Source organism: Zootermopsis nevadensis, unplaced genomic scaffold (assembly GCF_977971745.1).
Source record: "Zootermopsis nevadensis isolate Lab colony 2312 unplaced genomic scaffold, Znev_1.0 Znev_ptg000018l, whole genome shotgun sequence".
NCBI lineage: Eukaryota > Metazoa > Arthropoda > Insecta > Blattodea > Termopsidae > Zootermopsis > Zootermopsis nevadensis.
Genome location: NW_028259150.1, coordinates 6,995,966 through 7,015,747, shown reverse-complemented (window position 1 = coordinate 7,015,747; position 19,782 = coordinate 6,995,966). Strand labels below are relative to the sequence as shown.

At 39.4% G+C, this 19,782-nt stretch overlaps 2 protein-coding genes across 2 annotated transcripts in view; one reads left to right on the top strand and one right to left on the bottom strand.

The window, feature by feature from the left end:
* Sgt1 (suppressor of G2 allele of skp1) overlaps window positions 1–19,684 on the bottom strand; it is a 96,643-nt gene extending 76,959 nt beyond the window's left edge. The window contains exon 1 of the mRNA XM_022070472.2: window positions 19,484–19,684. The gene's annotated coding sequence lies outside the window, so the exon portion shown is untranslated. The remainder of the gene's footprint in view (window positions 1–19,483) is intronic.
* Window positions 11,030–12,398, top strand: LOC147873431 (homeobox protein DBX1-like). Its single transcript, XM_087351281.1, has one exon. It carries the CDS (start codon window positions 11,055–11,057, stop codon window positions 11,409–11,411), a length of 357 nt encoding a protein of 118 aa, XP_087207407.1. The 5' UTR covers window positions 11,030–11,054; the 3' UTR covers window positions 11,412–12,398.
* Window positions 19,685–19,782: the final 98 nt, after the last annotated feature.

The following is a 19,782-nucleotide window of genomic DNA, read 5'->3' as shown; positions in this document are numbered from 1 at the left end:
CCAATTACACAAAGGCTAGTAGTTCCTAGCTGCTTACTGACACCGGAGTCGGCGGAGACTCTGTCTGTCTCTCTCGCACACACAATGCGCTGCTTTTTCACGCGCCGTCTGGATACACAACTGTCGGTGACAGCGCCCCAATAATGACGAGTCACTTTTTACTACAAAAATATACAGGCCTACATGAAGGAGGATGAAAGATTGCGCCCTTAATTTGGAAATCCGTAAAGCGCCCTACGCCAAATGGAACCAGCGTATGGACACAGCAAACAGGGGCTGAGGGAGAGAGGATCAGCAGATGAATAGAAATTTCAGGGGAACCGTGCTTTGGCAAATCAGTCTCACCGAACAGGTTTATGTAGCAATATCTGATTATCTTCACTTGTAATGTGTAAAACCGTTCTTCTGGACTTTATTCATCGTCTAAATTATAAAATCACAAACTTACGAAAACTGGTAAAAGGGGGGGGGGGGGAGAGAAGACGACAATAAACCCGTCTGTTGCGCCCCCTGGTTGAGGTAGCTTCAGACCCCGACCAGGTCAAAGGTGCTTACTATCTCCACAGTCATAAAATCTCCCTGATGATGGAGGCAGTAAGCACATCCGAAATGTTGGTCAACTTCTAGGAGACTACACGGCACAATATTAAATTCGGACACCTAAAAAAGTAAATATGAAATATAAAACTATAATCTGCGTGGAACTAGCATACCAGAGAAGGTGTGACAGGAGGATCCGAAAAATCACACAGTCACAGGGAAAAGCTTAATAATTTGTGATTTGCCTATTATCATTCCGGGCATTACATTAAGAATTCTTAGAGTTTTGCCCTAAGTGCCCACATATCATGTCTCGATACAATGTAAAATTTAACATTACTCCATATTTTAACGTTTATGTTTCTAGAAACGAGACTGAAAAGTGTTAATATTTTATACTAAATGAAAATTGACTCTGGAGATGTTCATTTGTAGGGATGGATCAGAAATCCTTCTGCCGAACTTAAAGATATTCGGAAAATCTCGTTCTAAATAATGTCGGCTTCAGAACGTCAGTCTTCGTGGTTTAATCACAATCAAATGTTATTGTTCTGTAGTCGGCTACTGCATGTCTTAACGACGTTCAATCTAAACCAAAAGAATCTGGTCCAGATAAGTAGTCGTGAGGAAAAATAAAACTGGCTTCCTCAGGGTTTTACTGCCTCCAAGATTCCATAGACTTTTCAGGTTTGAAGTAACCCGCTAATAAAGAGAAAAAAAAACATGGAAGCAAGTCTGATAATTGTAGCTACTCCATATGTACGCTGAACAGGGAAGGTGGCTTAGCCCTGCAAAGAACACATTGGGTATTGTGAGTGTTGGGCTGGTTGCCTACTAGCTGCATTTAACGGCACGGTTTGTTTTCCGACATGCGTCGAGTAGTACTAACTTGAAGAGGGCGGTTTGCTAACAACATCGATAATAGCTCCTCCGCCAATGGCGTGTGAGAAGAGCCAGCGTCTCTCCCCCTCCCTGACACGACCGTAATCCTTTTATTTCAATTGAGGGCGGGGTCCAGTGGCTTGTTTTAAGCGAATATCTTTGGAAACACAGCGATATAAGAAAAGACTGGAGCCAGTTGGCCTCTCATCTTACGACTGCCAACCACATTAACATACACGGACCCGTGTAACCAGGACACAGATTTGTGCCTTGTAGCATGACGATCAGAGCTAAGCAACCACCTACGTAAATATTCCTACGCATGATAAATAGTTCCTCGTGTTTTCAATTTAGTTAGGTAAATTACTCAACTTAAATTCCGTTGCATAAGTTCAGAAATAAATTACGTTGACACACATTTCCATCATTAAATCTCCACAGAGGAAGCTAGCAGATGACACTGCAGTTCCACTCTTGTATTCGGAGGGCAACCGATTCGAACCTCAGAAGCATTTTCAGTTTCCATACACTTTCGTGTGTCTTCTCGGCCTGTCCAGACGAATGGCCTTTTCCCAAATCCTTACTCAGTTACTGTTCACGACAGTCTTGTTCATCCCAACGATGGAGGCAGCAAGTACCTCGGAAACGTCACACACTACACGACGTAATATTCCAGAAGACTCGCGAGAACCTGAAATCTCCTTTAATTACTTAGGTTAAGATAATATCAATACGAATCACTCTACGGAAACAGGATGTGAAAACGATAAGTAGACAGAACAGTCTCAGGATCTTGTCTTTGGCATTAGCTCTGCGAGTCTTCGGGTCAAAGGCCGACTACAAGAGTCAGTCAGTGGGCGACAGAGACAGGAGCCTCAATCATTATTGCGAAACATCCCCAAAAGAGAACATGTTTTCATTTTAGTGCCGTTGACTGTATCCCGTCAAACAGACGTTCTAATCTGTAACACATGTCCTCTTGACAGTGCAAACATTTAGCAGGGCTCCTCACATTACAAACACCCTCCATCCTCACCCCAGCAAAAACCATGTCCAAACACTCGGCAATTAGTGATCGATGGGGAAGAATTCGCAATTCAAAACTGTGTTGAATCTCGGATGCATTTAAGTTCAGATGGTCATGACCAAGCAAACACAAATGCTCAGTTCCTGATTCCATGCAATGGAAACAAATCAACATTCTGTGCTAGAAGGCACCTGAATATACAGTATAACAGATCTATCCATTAGCCTTCTTTGAGCCCCCGACTTCACGAGTAGACCCACAAGGGCGTGATAGTATCAACTGTGAAAGAGGGCTGTTTTGTTATTGATGGAGGAAGACGATTGAAATGTGTTATGACTCAGGTAGGCCTACAGGAAAATTTGTTGAAACCTACAAATCAGTGGTTTTCAACAAGCGGTTAGCCGATGTGTTTTGTGTTTTCAGCGTACAATTTTGTAACACTGTAACCACGTGCGATGCAAATTATTTAGCTGGTATCAGAGAACAGGCATTTTTAAATTGTCAGTGTTTGGATCTTCCTGCAGCAACTGTTCCATCTTTCGCCATACCAAAAGTATGTTTTACATAAAATTTGTACATCCAAATAAGACAAGCCGATCGTATTGTATAGCAGACTTGAAATTGAGTCCCGTTTAAGGCGTTTTCCGTGACTCGGAAACTAAGAATGGTAGAATAATGGCGCCTAGACGAAACTCGTTACTTTCGAAAGCCAACAGGAGCCTCCTGATACCTTACGACGAATATTAACACAGACATCTCATGGCGCCAATGTCACGACGCCGCCAAAGGAGCGCAGATGAGTCCCAGGATATCACTGAAAACGGAACTGGACAACCAAGCCCAGCGTCGGGACGACGATGGCAAAAGATGTCATATTTAGCGCAGGTGAGAGATAGTATGATACAACACACGAAGCTGGAAAAACTAAGCCAGGCGTCGCGATGTCAAAAAATGACGTCATATTTACCACAGGTGATGGCGCCTATCAACGCGCTGCTTTCAAGAGGTATCACATTTACCATGTCAGCTTCCGGGTGCCACCGGAAACAACGCTAGCAAGCCAACGCCATGCATCGCCACGCTAATGGTTGCAATGCTGCCAAAAGACTCCACATTTGAATCAAGTGACTGTCGAGATTCCATTGAATACGACGTTGGAACACCGACGCCTAGCGTCGTAAAGCCTAACGCAGCGACACCGACTATGAGATGTAAATTAAGCCAACACAAGCCTTGGAACACCATGGGAAACCGACGTCGAGCGCCACAACGCATATAGCGAAGCTGAGCAAACTGGTGTCGATCGTGGCGACGAAAACTGTCACGAAGCCGAGCGTCCACTGCGGGAACTAGCCTATACTATTACTTAATGAGTGAGTCCGTACACTTCACCATTACGAACATCAGAATGTTAACGCTGTTTAAGGAAATAATTGGTGTTTACACCAACAATTACACAAAACATAAAGAAGTGCAAGCTAACATATAGATTGTCAAGCAGGTGGAATATATGTGCCACTAGGCTTCAAAGGATTACAGAGACAGACGCTTCACCTCAAACACGAAGGTCGGAAATTAATCAAGTAATATTTAAATTATAGATTACATAATTTCTCTAAGTTTACAGTTTATCGCATGCTCGGGTGGGGGTGTCATCACAGCTCCCTTACCATGCCGCATGTGTCTGACAACTCTGTGTTTATAAGGAGCGTAAGGGGGTGCCCCGGCAATCAAACAAGCATGGGGACTCCGCCCTGGACCACTCTGCCTGTTATGAAGCGTCTCTAAAATTCTCCGCAGACAATGGAGAGTCTATATACAGCCGTATAGTTACCGAGCTGTGATACCAGTAATCACAACATTCACATCCGACACTCGTGAGAACGCCAACACTGGACCGGCGGTCAGTCAGTCTTGTCCGGCCATCTTGATATTGTTCAGCGAGGGGTGGATGAGTGAGTAGTCGAGGTGGAACACAAGTCAGCAAGGGCCACGCGGGAGTAGGGCCCATTTATTGCAACGTTCTCAATACACACAGATGTTTGTGAGTGCCGAGTGGTAGGGGACGATTGATTCAACCTAAGATGTATTAATATAGGGTTTCCATAAAAATGTGTCGGTATTTAAAATTTAAATATTAATTTATTTTAAATACAAACACAGAACGAATTAATAACCCGTAACTTACAAATTACAGTATTTTTTTAAATTTTATTCTGAGTGTATTATTTCCATATAAGCTCCATCTGGAAATTGATCTACATCCAACCTGTTGCAGCGAGGCAACTCCAAAATAAGAAATTTAAAGGACTGATTTCTAGTGAATAGAGAAGCCGAAAAACTGATCATCTTTGAAGTTGTACCAAAACACTTTCGGGTATTAGGCACGCGATTATAGAAAGTCAACTACTCGTGTAGTTTAAATGTTGTTTTCGGTCCAGGCACCTAAAAAATTAAGCACAGGGTAACAGTTCTGGCGAATTCTCAAAAATTTGACGGTTGAACTTTGTGACTAACCTATGAATTGCTGATTGGGGTTACCCCACAGGCGCAGAAACGCATGTGCAGTGCCCGTTTTTGTTGACTGATTTTAATCAATGCTAGAAATTGACGATAAATTTCAGTAACTAAGTAAAAAGACGTCTGGCGTTTCTCAAGTTGTTATATGCGGTATGCTCAAAAAGTATAATATGTACCCTGAATCGTTTCAGATCCTGTTTAAAATTAATGGAAAAATGTGTAATGTTATGCCAACAAGCTTATGGAACTAAAATCCACAAAACTTGTCAGCCATGTGTTCTGACATTAATTACCATGGTAATAACTTTGGAAATAGGTATTTTGCCCTTATACTTTTCTGAAGGAGATGCAAACTGAAGAATGCGTTAATATATTCGTTCTGTGTACATGTGGTAACCTGTCCCGGAAATATTCCAAATCCGAAGATTCTCATTTAAATTACATTCTTCAATGCGAGTAGTGAAGTCCGTGACTAGAACAGAATGCATCGCCGACTTCATATTTCTCATTAACGTTTGCAAATCACTTCCTTAACAGCTCTTGAGATCATTTGAACATCTCATTTTGCTGAGATTGCTAATTCAGACTCTCACGTCTGAATATAGCCTCTATTTTCATCTATGTTCTACGCTGTCTCAACTGCATTTTTCGTGGAGTCGAAATCAATTTTATGATAACAACTTTTCTCTAAAAAATTTGGTTGCAAGGGGAAGGGAAAAGAGGTGGAATATGAGAGAGAGAAACGAGTGGAATTGCGCCAACAGATCGTCTCATGTTTAATGCATCGAGGTATAACCGTACGTATATAGAAGGCAGTGGAATAGTACGAGAGGAGTTTTAGATAATACGATTGTCTATTCATAGTAATACACGGCGCCATCTTGACTAAAAGAATGACTAAGAAGGAAGGAAGAAGGATGGAAGTGGAAGTAAGTAAGATTCTGTATAAAAGGGAGATGGGAGGATGGTAAAAGAGGAAGGGAATCAAAATGAGGAAACTTACACAATCTGTGCCGCGTATAATTAAATTTTATTTGGCACTGGTGCAGACGACAGGCCGGATAGCTTTCGGTTATAGAAATCCAGAGGGAAGGATTATTGATGAAAAGTACGGGTAGCGTGTGCTGTGCTGTCTGTCGCCTGAAGAGTATTCCAAATCAACACATTTAAATGTTGATGTGTGTTGCGGCACGAATAAACAAGTTTCGCTAATGATTTCCTGAGTGACCAAGGCGCACATTCTGCAATTCTAGTGGACACTTTCCATTCTAAACCACTTTAGTTCTAAAGACAGAAATCTTCGTATTCACCGCTGTGAAAACCTCAAGACAAGACAAAATGTAGCTCGTGAACTTCATGTTTCCCTCGATAGATATACCATTTGATTACAGAAATTATTGCCGTTATTAAAAGATTTTGAAATAAATCTGAAGGTAAAATTTACTATAAACACCGGCTAATTTTAAGACACTGCCATTCTACTGTAAGCCTTAATACCTTTCGCTTCCGGCTAATTACAGAAAAATCATTCTTTCGGTAAGCTGGTTGAGAAGATGTCTCATCGGATTTCTTTTCAAATGTTAACACTACAGTCTACTGAAGAACTTGCTGAACTTTTGCAGAGGAAAATTATAATTGTGGTATAGCAATGTATTGTGTTTCAACTACACAAAGACCTATAGGCTATAGGTATTTAAGTGTAGGCTTATATATCTAACTTGTATATCACATTGTGCTCGTCTCTTAGACTTGTTGAATATATAAAAGTAGTTTGCGGCCCCAGCTGGTTGGACAGGCTTGTTCTAAGCCTATTTTTAAAATATCTTCCCTTCTGCAAAATACCTCTCAAGTGGTCTATATTCACTAGGTTTCTCAACCAAAGAGCGGCAATGCTCTATGCACTACAAAAAGTTAAGGAAGATCTCTCTTAGTTACAAAAATGAATTTACAGCGTAGACCTATAAAAGCAAATCAAATCACATTTTAACTCAAGTTTCTATAGAAGTAAAAGAGAAATCATCGTAACGGTTTTTCAAAATAAACAGCCTATAAAGAGCGAGAATGAGGAAATAGGAACCCACAGGCCGTTGGAATACAGCAATATTCATAACGTGCACCGTTACTTCTGACCAAGCCTCTGTGCGTTGCTTTACCAAGGCACACACACATTAAAACTTCCGTGTTAAACCACTGATGCATCAACATTCAGTAGGCATAGGCTAAGCCTCTTCAAGTTAGAAATTCGGTGCAACTCCCTCAACTGTTCTGACACATACAAATAATGGTAATCCTGTTTGTTGGGATATAAAAAAAATAAAATAAAAATCATACTTTTATTCTTCTCTACGCATTAACTTTGATAGCAAAGTTACCAGGGCGTGAATAAAACTGTTTTTGATGTCATTTCCATACGGTTGTACGCTTATTAAAGCCTTTTTTATATTATCGTTCTTTTTTTAAATTGAAATTCTACTCGCTTCGCTGAACGTTTTGTTCTCCAGATATTAGAAAAGTAGGCATTAGTTATATACGTTGTTGTTTTTTCATGAGGATGGAAATCTCGGGGTAAAAAAAATGGTTTCCATTTGACCTCCCACTCTAACCCTGAACCTTAGCTGCCATTGTGCTGTGTGGAAACTAGGATCCACTTACACAGAAACCGCCTACTCTTACACGCGGAGTCGTGATAAGACAGAATTATCATGCAGGTTGCTTTCCTTGATGTATGTACGGGGTTCACAAAATACAAATTAAGATGCCAAATTACGACAGATTCAGATTTAATTATTTTGTTGAACGTTATCTATCACCTTCGTGTTGTTTCTATTTAAAACCATTTAAAAACGACGTTTCGGAAGTGCTATAATTTAATCTTCATGTGATGTATATGAAAACAAATTATTTTTACGTTCGGCCATCTGGTCGAGTCAGTCTCCATCGTGACAGACTCCGTTTGTCATTTTGCAAACCGCACTAGCATCAACGCTCACTTACGACCGACATGACAATCACGACTCTTAAGTCAGAGTCGATAAAACCCATTTTTACTCGAGCACAAAACGATACTATTTCGAAGTGAACGCGGGCCAGAGACCTCGGAAGAAAAGTTCTGTATGGCCTAGTTAAAGAAAACTGTTAAAACAACTATCTGTAATTCGTACTAAATGAATGCACCACGCTGTAGGATAATCTTGGACTTCCGTAACAGTATTAGTTGTTCCTATAGTCTTGAAAACGAGCTATTAAATTGTTACTAGATAATCAAATCAAACTGTATTGTTGCGGGTAAGACAGACAATTTGAAATAATCTCAAAACACAACATCGAAGACGATATTCTAAATTCATATCGGTGTTCTCACGGTATTAAGACGGCATTAGAAAGAATCTGTAAGCATTCGGTTCATTGGTTCGTTTGTTGGTTAGTAAGTTAGCCATATTCGAGTAATGTAATAACTCTTGCAACAATACTGTGGATTGTGTTAACACGCTCGTTAAAGGCATTTCTGCATGCCTATGTACGTAGGTGGTAAAACAGCATTCCGATTTCCAAGAGGTGGCGAACCAATGTAATGTGTAGAACCCTATGTGAAAATTTTATTCACATGGTAATCCCAAGGTGAAGAATTATTTTCAGCTGCAGTAGGTCTCTTTGTCACCACATTTAAGTCGATTTCTCTTTCAGTCGCTTTCAAGAACAGACGTCTTTCCCCTCTAGTACCATTGAATCTGTTCTATTCTTCAAGTTTCCTTCCCCAAAACTACAATTTAGATACCTCTGCCTGTCGAGGGGAAGCAATATGATTGATAGTCTGTTTCACTTTTACAGACTTGGTCAAAAGATGGCGTTGATATCGAATCGATTATTACGTCATTTGAAGTAAAATGGGTTTCAGATTGAAGCTTGGGTGGCCATTTAGAACAGAAAGTCAAAGGGACTGGGGAAATACTGAAGGAAAGTATTGTTTGGAAGCGATTTATCGGCCAGTGATTGCTGACAAATGTTGACTGATGGGAAAGGAATCACCAGCACTAAATGTATGCCTAAAGAGACAGATGTACGGCATCGATACAAGCGATGAAACAGAACTCAGAAACAGATTATAATCACGAATAAAGTAACGCATTTGCCGCAGATTATACAGGAACACAATTGGAAGGATGTACTCCAACGTAGTACACATATATTCAAAATATGTTCTTTATTATTTTAAATTGCATTTGCCTTCATGTAAATTTATCCCAAATACAAATCTGTTATTACAAAGTTGATCGCTCAGCACAGAGTCAGAAAATATTTATCTTTGCCTTTCTTCAAATTCACTATATCGAAAAAGTTTTAAATAAATTTACAGATCTGATCTTTCTTCCACGTCAGTGTTAATATTTTGGATTATAACACTATGTGGACTTTTAAGTTGACATCAACGTTTTGCAGGAACATCCTACCTCCATCTTCAGTATTGACGTTGGTATCTACCCACAAGTCTACACGCTGAGTACGTTTCTCACGATGATGCGTTAAATTGTGTGAATATTGCTCTTTCGGACGTTATCCATTGTCTAAATTATACAGCTATACAGTTACAGAATTTCGAAAGCTGGATTATGCTTCCGTTATTAAGGGAAAACGGGGAAGGACATAAAAACCTATCCAGTTCAGCTACCAAACCCCCGAGGGCAAAACAAGTAAGTTTTATGTCCTACTTCGCGCACTTTTACTTGATGAATAATTCGGAATCCTGTTATAGGGCCACTGTAATTTTATAACTTAATAATTTAAACGGTGGACTAAGTCGAAAAGAGCAACTTTCACACAATAAACGCTGAATAGTTTTGAGATTAAACGCTGAATAGTTTTGAGATTAAACACGTGGACAAGCGACTGCATAGGCTTAATGACACAAAGTGAGAAACTTCTTGCGTCACAGGATGCTTTTAAGCGGCCCGTCCATGAATGCCTATTAAGTAGCCTACGGAAACTAAGAAAATCATTGGCATGCTATGCCTACGTCTCCAGAATCACTTTTTGGACTATTTATCGGAGTTAATTTACAATAATTTCTACCATCAACAATTACGTCTCTCAAGTCAACTCTTCCTTTCCAGTTTCCCGAAATTATGTCGCATCTTTACACACAACTCCCCCACCTCCCCATCCTACACGGCCGTGTAACTCATTTCTCTTGACGTAAATATCCTAACAATATTAGGTCAGGAGTAAAAATCTTCAAAATTTCACTGTTTAGTTTCCTGCAGTACTTTCATGGCTGTTAGAAGTCCTCATTTCTTCTTAAGGATTAAATAACTTAATGCTCATACCAACTTTGCAGTCTTCTCTATCCCAGAATGCTTATAATTTTAATCTGCGCCTTATACGTCTGTAATTCCAGATTATTTCGGGCACCATCATTCTATCCGAATAGTTCAGCCATCTCCTCATATGCAAGGCCTTTACCTGAACAAGACAACATAACAGATGAGAACGGAGAACGGGCGAGGGTGAAATCTAATAGCGACTCCAATCACTAGAACACGACAGGCAATGATTCAAATAATTTCCAACGCCTGGCTGGTTACCATCTACTTATCTATTACTTCGGATGCTGTACACGGACGGCAGCAGCGAACAGGCATTTCAAACACCACTACTTCATGTACTAATTAACCGATGGTGACGGCGATGTCAGTGGTTAATTCGCAGTTATCGATATATCGTTCATCTCTGATCCTAAAGGTCGAAGAGCATAGCCCTAATAAACCTCAGATTCAATCTGACCGGCACGTGGTAATCTCTTCGAGTCTGCTGTCGACCTTGACATTTTGATGTTCTTCGGGGTGGGTGTGTGTGTGTGTGTGCACGCGCGCGCGTTTTTGTTTCTATGTGTATATATATATATATATATATATATATATATATATATTGTTGACTCGTGTTTTAATTTGTAAGTATCTTAAGTTTTAATTCTAATTGTCGCTGTCACTCTTGCCCACATCTCACCGTCATATTTTACAATGTTTCTTCTTTTATTTTAAACATGAATATTATGTCCTTTCAGGTGAAGATATGGTTCCAAAACCGTCGCATGAAATGGCGGAATTCAAAAGAGCGTGAGCTGTTGGCCAGCGGGGGGTCACGGGAACAAACTCTGCCCAACAAAAACAACCCAAACCCTGATTTAAGTGATGCAGAAGGCGACAGACCAAAGATTGACCTCTCGGACCTTTCGCCTCTAACCTCGCCAGAACTGCCACCTCACCACGGGCCACACAAACTTGGGCAACATGATGATGACGTCATTATGGATCACGACGACCAGTTGCTGATGCTGGACACTTCGCCGGACGAGAAGCAGTTGTTGCGCCATCATGATCAAGACTTGGACGAGGACTCTGGTGGGGAAGACGAGGAAGAAGACGAAGAGGAAATTAATGTCACGTGACAAGAAGAATGAGTTCACATGAAGATGACGATAACAAAATGGCGGCGAAGTCGCATGCCAAGATGGCAGAATGGCTTCATTCTATAAAGATGTGAATTTGAAGGGTGGCGGGTTGCTATGGATGCTAGGAGTAATGCCGTGAACTCGAGACCGAGAACAACTGAGTTAAACAGTTGTTCAGCGAAGTGGTTGCGCCTCTCAAATGAAGTTCTAAGCCTCCATTCCTGTTAAATTAATTGATTACCGCAAAGAAACTAGGCAAGTTAGCGGGGAAGCTGGCAGTTGCGCAATAAGAACTAAAGCACTCAAGATTTGCGTTGGTGTCCATACTGCATCAAACTGACAGTCGCGCTTTCCGGCTGCATGGTGTTGGACAATGTAACGTATTGTTAGCGATGAGAATCTAACTGGTATAAATACACGGTAATAAATAATGTGATAACATTAATATAAATGTTTATTAACAATTAATAATACTACTGGCTGCACACAACATTCTTGATATTACATCGCACGAACGTTCGAGCGGAAACATCTCGCAACATCGCAGTCCTAAAATTCTGTCTCTCTTTGCGCGACGAACTGTCTGCCCTTCACTAGCCGTTTCATTTGATTCCACCTTCATCTCCACCAGAAGCGGAGCAGTAATTTTGACTGTGTTGGCCGCGTTTTGCACGGCTAACACAGTTAACGTAACCACTCCGGCTCTGATCTCTACCACCTTTCACCGACATCAGGTCTAGTAATTCGCTAATTTCGCTTGAAATTCAAAACTATTCTACAAAATGCGATTTTCTAAATTCAGGTTTATACCCCTATGGCTGACAAAGAATTTCATCGAAGTTTAGTTATGTGAACAAGCAGCATGCTGTCAAGTCCAACTTCAATTATTTTAAGTTGATGGGCCGAGACGTGACACCCACAAGCATCGGGCTGAGCCTGACATATATCTGGAATTCAACAATCAATAATTAGAGGTTGGCTGTCTTCTGGGTTGTTGCGCCGTGTAGTTTGGTACAAGTTTACCGACGTTTCAGAAATCATTGCTGCCTCCACAATCAAGGCGATCGCCCTGATGATGGAGGCAGCAAGGACCTCTGACACGTTGATAAACTTCTACCTGACTACACGATGTAACAATCCACAAGACAGCCATCTTCAGACTCACCGACGCGAAAACCTCAAATCCTACACAGTCAATAATTAGGTATTTCATCCACAAAGTGAAAGCAATTCTTAGAATAAGAAGCGATTGTTTTCCCAACAACTTACAGAGTTAGTACAGCGGTGAAGTTCTAGATCTGTATTCCGGAGGTAACCGGTTCGAATCACGGCTCTATTACCGGCTATTCTGTGGATTCTCGTGATTCTCACCAGTTACTCCAGTGAATTCCGGACAAATTTCTTTGAGTAAGTCACGACTGTTTTCTTTCATTGCCTTGCCTACATACAAGTGGCAATATCTTCACATTTCATTTGATGCTATAAGATCTCTGTACTTGAAAAAATGAACTCCTTAAATAATGTACGAATAAATCAGTTTGGACTTCTTTGTCCTCAAAATAATTTTATGGAATTTCTTTCAAATACAAACGTTTAGACTGACTGAAGTAGGTAATACAGTGGAACTGCTTACTACGTATATATAGCGCAAAGCTATGACATTCAATAAATACCGATCACTTACCAGTGCCTGTTAAAAGTAGATTATAAAATGTTGTAACGTGTCTTACTCGCATTCAGGAAGTACGAGGTTTAAATTTCGGCGAGGGAGCAATTAAAACTGACTCCTTCTGGAGTGCACTTTAGTAGACGGTCACTACCAGTTCCTCCCAGATCCCTCCCGGTTCATACCACAATAGACAAGTCGTTTCCACAGCTTCATGAAACTATTTATATAATAGTGTAATAAAATGTTTTCATTCTCTAACGTTCAAAGATAACAAGCATCACTTTATTGGGAAATAATTCGGTCAGAGTCCTAGACGGGGCTATGGGTATTATGAATAAATTTAAACAGTTTTCCTCAATCTTTACAAGAGAATTCCGAGAGAGTACCTTGAAACATAATTCGACTGCCGCCTCCTAAATCATTACATTCCTACAATTAATAATTATAATTGTAAACATTTGCAGTTTAATTTGCGTCGTTAAACAGGGTCAGAATAAATCATTGGACATGTACTCCAAAAACGGGCGTAAGTAACGATAAACAAAAATCTCACTGGGATGAGTTTTTCCCATGAACACATATAAATGGAATGTCCAATAAAATTCACTTTGCTGCATTAATGCTTTATCCTATAGGCCTACACAAAGCTTAATAAGATTATTAGAACAGGCCTATACATTAAATATAGATTGACAGATGGTAATGATCCGTGTATCACTTAGTACACTTATCGTGTACTTCAGACAACCTATCAAAAGAAGGAAATAAAAAAATGTATTACTTGTAGGTCTAATCTTGTAACTACATTTGTCCCTGTCACCTCCCAGCCAAGAAGCACAAGATACTTGGTGTTCCAAGATGACTACACGTTGATGCCAGAATCTGCTTTGGAGCGAGAATTTGTTTAGTTTGAAGTTCACCGTTTCGACTCAAACAGAATGAAGTTCGGACATAACTGGAACACTGTGTCCGCATTCTTCATATTCTAAATTGCTGATCGGATTTCGATTAAAATTGTCTTGATTTTGTTACTGGCCGGAAGTAGACTGTCCTGGGTGTTCTTGAGATTGCACTCAGTCTATCCAGCAAGAAACCGGGACACTATGCTTACTATGCCAACCGCTGATTTCTATCTCAACATTCGGACCTTCAGACAGTCCAACAAACTAAGAAGCATAAATAATACCGAATCAACTTTCCTGTCCGATTGAGCCTGACTTTCAATCCAAACACCGTACCTAATGAATTTTATGACGGTAAGTAAGACATTTAAAATTTTATGTTGTACAGACCCTACGGAAACTCATATGGATGTCAAACGTTGGTGAGACAGAGAAAAGGAAAATTTGCCTCTCGGCCTATTTACCAGCAATCAGCCATACACTAGAATCCACACATCAAATTCGATCCGCCTGAGAACGATTAATATTCACGAATTTTAAAACAACTTTATTTAACCCGTTACATTTCCAGCATTTAAAAGAGCAAGGTCTTGTAAGTGACTGGTTTCTGTGTACAGCATACCCAATTGCTCGCCCCCGCCTCAGTACAAAAACACCCTTTCCCCTTGCAAGTTCGTCGATACATGACGCCAGGGGAGTACTCAAAATTTGGCTCAATCTGGTCGACATCCCCGCCTTCTTTGTAATTTTCAAAAATAACTCTTACAAAACATTAATTGTATTTATACCACGATACGATAAATTTAACACGCTGAGCTAATATGAATAACAGTTACAGCCACCGATAAGCGCACATTCTCGTAGGTCTACATACATCAAGCCACACCGTTACTATTTTGTGGCTTAAAAACAGAATTTTACAAAAGTTTATTCTGTAGCTACTGGCCTACAATATTGTAGGGCCAAACACCGACTTGTTTCAATCTCTGAAGTTTGCACAATTACCGTGCTGGTATTGTCAACGACAGATTAACATTATGATGGGAAAATTCAAATGACATCAATAAAATCTTCTCGTGCAATCAACCGCGTCAACCGGTTACCGTAGTAAACCGGCGTTTCGGGAACCAACTCTGTCTGTTCTGATGTGACTGCAGTCAGATCAGAACCCTGATGATGGGGACAGAGTTGGTTCCCGAAACGTCGGTTTACTATGGTAACCAGTTGGCGCGGCTGTTGCACGAGAAAATTTTATTGATTGTACTAGCCGCGAAAGTCTCAAATCCTATTCCAATGACATGATGTTCATACAGAGTTTTATTAAAATCGGACAAATTTATAATTTAATGCCAGAACTTCAGATAAGTAAATCTGCCTAAGAAAACAGGCACATTGCGATAAACACAGACCTAATTAATACTTCCGAATAAAACACTACTACTTTCTAAAGCTACTGACAACAAAAGGCATAAATTATTATATTACAAGAAAAGCAATTCACTTAAGTTGTACACTGTGCTGTACAGATCCTTTTCCATTCTCAGTAAACTTGCAGATTTAAGCAGAAAATAACAAGTTAAGAACCGCGTGCACAGTGTAAAAAACAACTGGCGCATTCGCCAGAGTTGTCTCGAACCAACGTCATTTTCGTGGATCGGATATCTGGCTGGATGACGACGTCATCATGGATGATTTCTCTCTCCCCCTTCTGGTGGCTAACGTACGTGTCTGAGAATTATGTAAAGTCCTACCGGTTGTAAAATTATCCGATCTTAAGAAAAACTTCTAATATCAAATGTTATCAAAATCTGTTTATCCGTTTTCGAGTTGTTTAATGCGTACAGACAGATGGACAGGCGGGGCGATTTCAATAAGGCTCCGCAGAACTGCGAACGCGTATAGAGATAAATGTGTTATCAATAAGAAAGATATCTCGTTTACAGATCCTCCACCCTTACGTTTTAGACTAACCATTTCTCTCGCTCTCGCTTCGTTCCAACCACTTGATTCTCATTTGTTCTTGCAAGATGGTGTCGTAAGCATACGACGCCATTTTCATATCTATGAAATTATGGCCGTCACATTTGCATGCTAAATCCATCCGTTATTTCATAACGACTATAACGACCTCCTGAACGCCACAGCTGTTAGAATATAAACGCAGAGCGCCCCTCTTTTGTTTTTTAATAATACAGCCGAGTGGAAGAGAAGCAAGGCGGATGATTATGCCTCATGAAATGTACTTTTAGAGTCATCAAGGCAGCGATCTATAAAAAAGTAGTTTATGGACTTTGTAGGATGCATAATAAATTTTTGTTGAGTCTCAGATTGATGCTATATAGAGTCAAAGAGATCATTTAGTATTCTCTTTAAAAATGTTATTGGATTAGCACGTCAGATAATGTTACAGCTAATATAACTATAGATTTAACACATTCTGGTTAGTTCTGAGGACTCTCTTTAATGTTTGAGATATATTACGAGTTTTGAGAATAAATAACTCACTGGTGTGGGCGATGAGGGGAAAGATACCATGTTAAAATTCACACTTCTAACAAAAAAACGCACGATTCTACTGCACTTCGGCCCACATGAGACGAAGACAAAGAAATCGGAATTAAATGTTTAGATTTTAAAATGCCTTTGTACATTTTATAAATTAAAACGAAAGCATAAGCATGCTGTGTATGTCCGAACATTTCATTTCACAAACTATTTGATGGCTTTCGAGAAATCTGTCTACACTAAAAGTTGTCGGGGGGACGGTCATATTCGTGGTACCGGTCTGATCCAACTCCCACTTAATACGAATCATAATTAGACCAAATTACGTTGTTAAAAATGTCTCATAGGCTACTGAGGGACTAGGGTATGTGGTATAAAATACAATGTAAGTTAGCTTACCTACTTTCCTGGATATAAAAAGAGCATTTTTTCTTTCAAATATATTCCGAAAATTGACTGCATATTCGATTCTATAAAGTATTTTACTGCAAACTATCACCAAGATTGTTATTTATTAAAATAATATACATTACTCTACGTAGTTCCAATAAATAAAAATAATTGCTATTAGAAGTTCAGAATAAAATGTAGATTAACCTGTAACTACAAAATACGTGGACCCACCGATAAAGAACAAGCAGGTGTATCGAATAGCAATAGGAGTCCATTACTGGAACGTTCTATGGAGGCTTCGTTTCCACGGATACAAGATCACTTATGGTCCTGTAAGGTTTGATGACTAAATGTTAACTGCAAAAATGTATACCAATGAACAATTATGTTTGAACAAAGACGTTACTTTGACATTTCACCTTACGACTCAGGTTTAATTTGTGAAAAGGGCTGTAGTGTATCAGACTATGAAGAATGTTCCATCTGTACGTCAACTGTGATTGAAAGTTAACGTCCAGAGAAATGTATGATTTGAATACTTCATGGTTACTAACATTAATAAAATCTTCTTGAGATATCGGCCATATCAGTTCGTTAAAAGTCGAAGTTTCGGGGACCATCTTCGCCACCATCATCACGATTTGATCACATTAAAACCTGATGATGAGCTAAGACAGTTATTTAAATAAATGTCGTAGTGCAACAGTCTGCTGTAGAAATTCTGCGCGTTTAACTTCCACCTGAAATTACGTAATTGTGGAAAAGTCTAGTGCCGAAATAAACGAACCTCTTTTTTTCAATAATGGCATATGGAGTATTTATGAATCAACTTTAACGTTCCATTATTAAGTCTAAACGAAGCTGAAAATTACGATAATCGAAATAAACTTGTCTACTGCTTACATGTTGAAGAAATGATACGTAAGGAATTTACAATGAATGATACTCAAACATGTTCAAAACACCCACAGTTTAAAAATTTTTCGATATATTTTGCACAAATGATTTATGAAAAAAGAAAATTATTTTTGAACCTAATTTTTTCAAATTATTACAGTCCTAGTATGTTCATAAATGGTTTAAATCGGGTAAAAATAGCAGAGCTCATTTAGGTCGATAACTTTTATTTCAAAAATGTTTTATGTAGGCCCACTAATACTTAAATAAAATATTAAATTTAACAATAAATTTAAACAAACCTACACAGAACATGCCTCGAAGTAACTATGGGCTTTCTTTAGGTTATAAGCCTATTCTGATGCATACTGTTATCACTCACAAGATGTTAATGATCTGAGTACGTACGCCTGTAGAAACATTTTAGTGTGTCATTTCCTAACACCAAATCTGATTGAAATTTCCACTGAATACTTTGTGGGATAAAACATACGAACAAATAGATACGACCATCTCAACACATTTTATTTTATACACCACGCATATGACACCTTACGAAAAAAAATCGAACAATGGTTTCGTAAAAGCGACTGAAAATGTCAAAAGGAAGAAATATTCAATTATTTAAAATTATATAAGGCCTTTAATGCTGAGAAAAGAAAGATAAATATTTCCTTGCGGTTTCTAACTTGAATTTTGAAGGAGGTGTTGGGGATTCAATACGACCGGTCTCTCACTGCCCTCAAGTTGCCCCCTAGTCCTCCAGGGGTACCTGAAATAGTCCATGGCCGCTTCCCTTCAACACAGCAGTCGACGCTAAATAAACGCCGCATTTGACACAGGACTGTTAAATAAAAAACAATCTACGTTGGATGCTGCTGTCCGTACACAGAGTTATATGAGGCAAAGTTAGCTTTAAGGGCTACATGCTGACCCACAGAATTTCAACACTAAATTTAAATTAAAGTAGAGCCTTCAGCAACCAACAAAACACGTTTAGATGGATCATTATTTAATAACGCTATATTAACAGCGGCAGATTTTGACCACTGTGGAAGGCATCCCTCGTTTCTAAATTCAGCAGTAGTAAGCATGATCAGAGTAGCAGCAATGTTCTCAAAAGTGAAAGCCCAATTAAAAGAAACTGGAGACAAGCCTAACTGGTTGGACAGTTTTGTGTACAAACTTGAGTCGTTCCCACTATCCTAAATTTGACCATCTAATCCGAAACGAAGGAATACCCCTGTCCCATACAGTCTACTCATTTCTAGACAATCGTTTCATCAATTTCTGCCAGCGTGTGTTAGGTTAACATCGCCATTTCTTGACGGATGATTTCCTTCATCCAACCAGTTAAAAACAACCTGAATTTTTGAGATATGAGATTTTCACAGCTGTGAAAATGTGGACTGTTTTCTTCTATTCTAGGTTAAACTCGTGATTACAAGGCGTCAAAACCCAGAACACCACAATCAACAAGAATTTTGCTGCTGGTTTATCCCATCCAATGTCATAGAAGTACTCAACACCTATAGCTTACACTGTATATGTCATAAGTAGGCTTATCTAGGACAGTTTCAGCAACACAGTTGAACAACATTTTACATGCTAAAATAACGCCTCTTGCACAGTGTTGTACAAGAGCGTACTGTAGACTATTAAATAATGTTTGAATTTGGAAGTAAAAATATCTTATTTCTTACCTCCAAAAACGAGGCACAAACTTCCTGCGTATTCCGATGCCTCTTGCTGTCTGGAATCACTGTTAAACAGGGACCCAAGCATGACCCCCAAGGTCTGAATAGTAAGCACAATACACGAAGGTAACGTGAAGAATTTTACATGCAGATTCCAATATGGAATTTCACAAACACTAATCGAAATTCTCTCACAAATAAAACTGTCACTCACCCCTACTCCACAATTCATTCAATACCAACTCTGAGATATGCAATTGCCTACACATTGCCACAATTGTCCCGGAATGGTTCAAAACCCCACT

Excerpts from the sequence above, each read along its gene's own strand:
- LOC147873431 (XM_087351281.1), top strand. The coding sequence starts at position 11,055 with ATGAAATGGCGGAATTCAAAAGAGCGTGAGCTGTTGGCCAGCGGGGGG.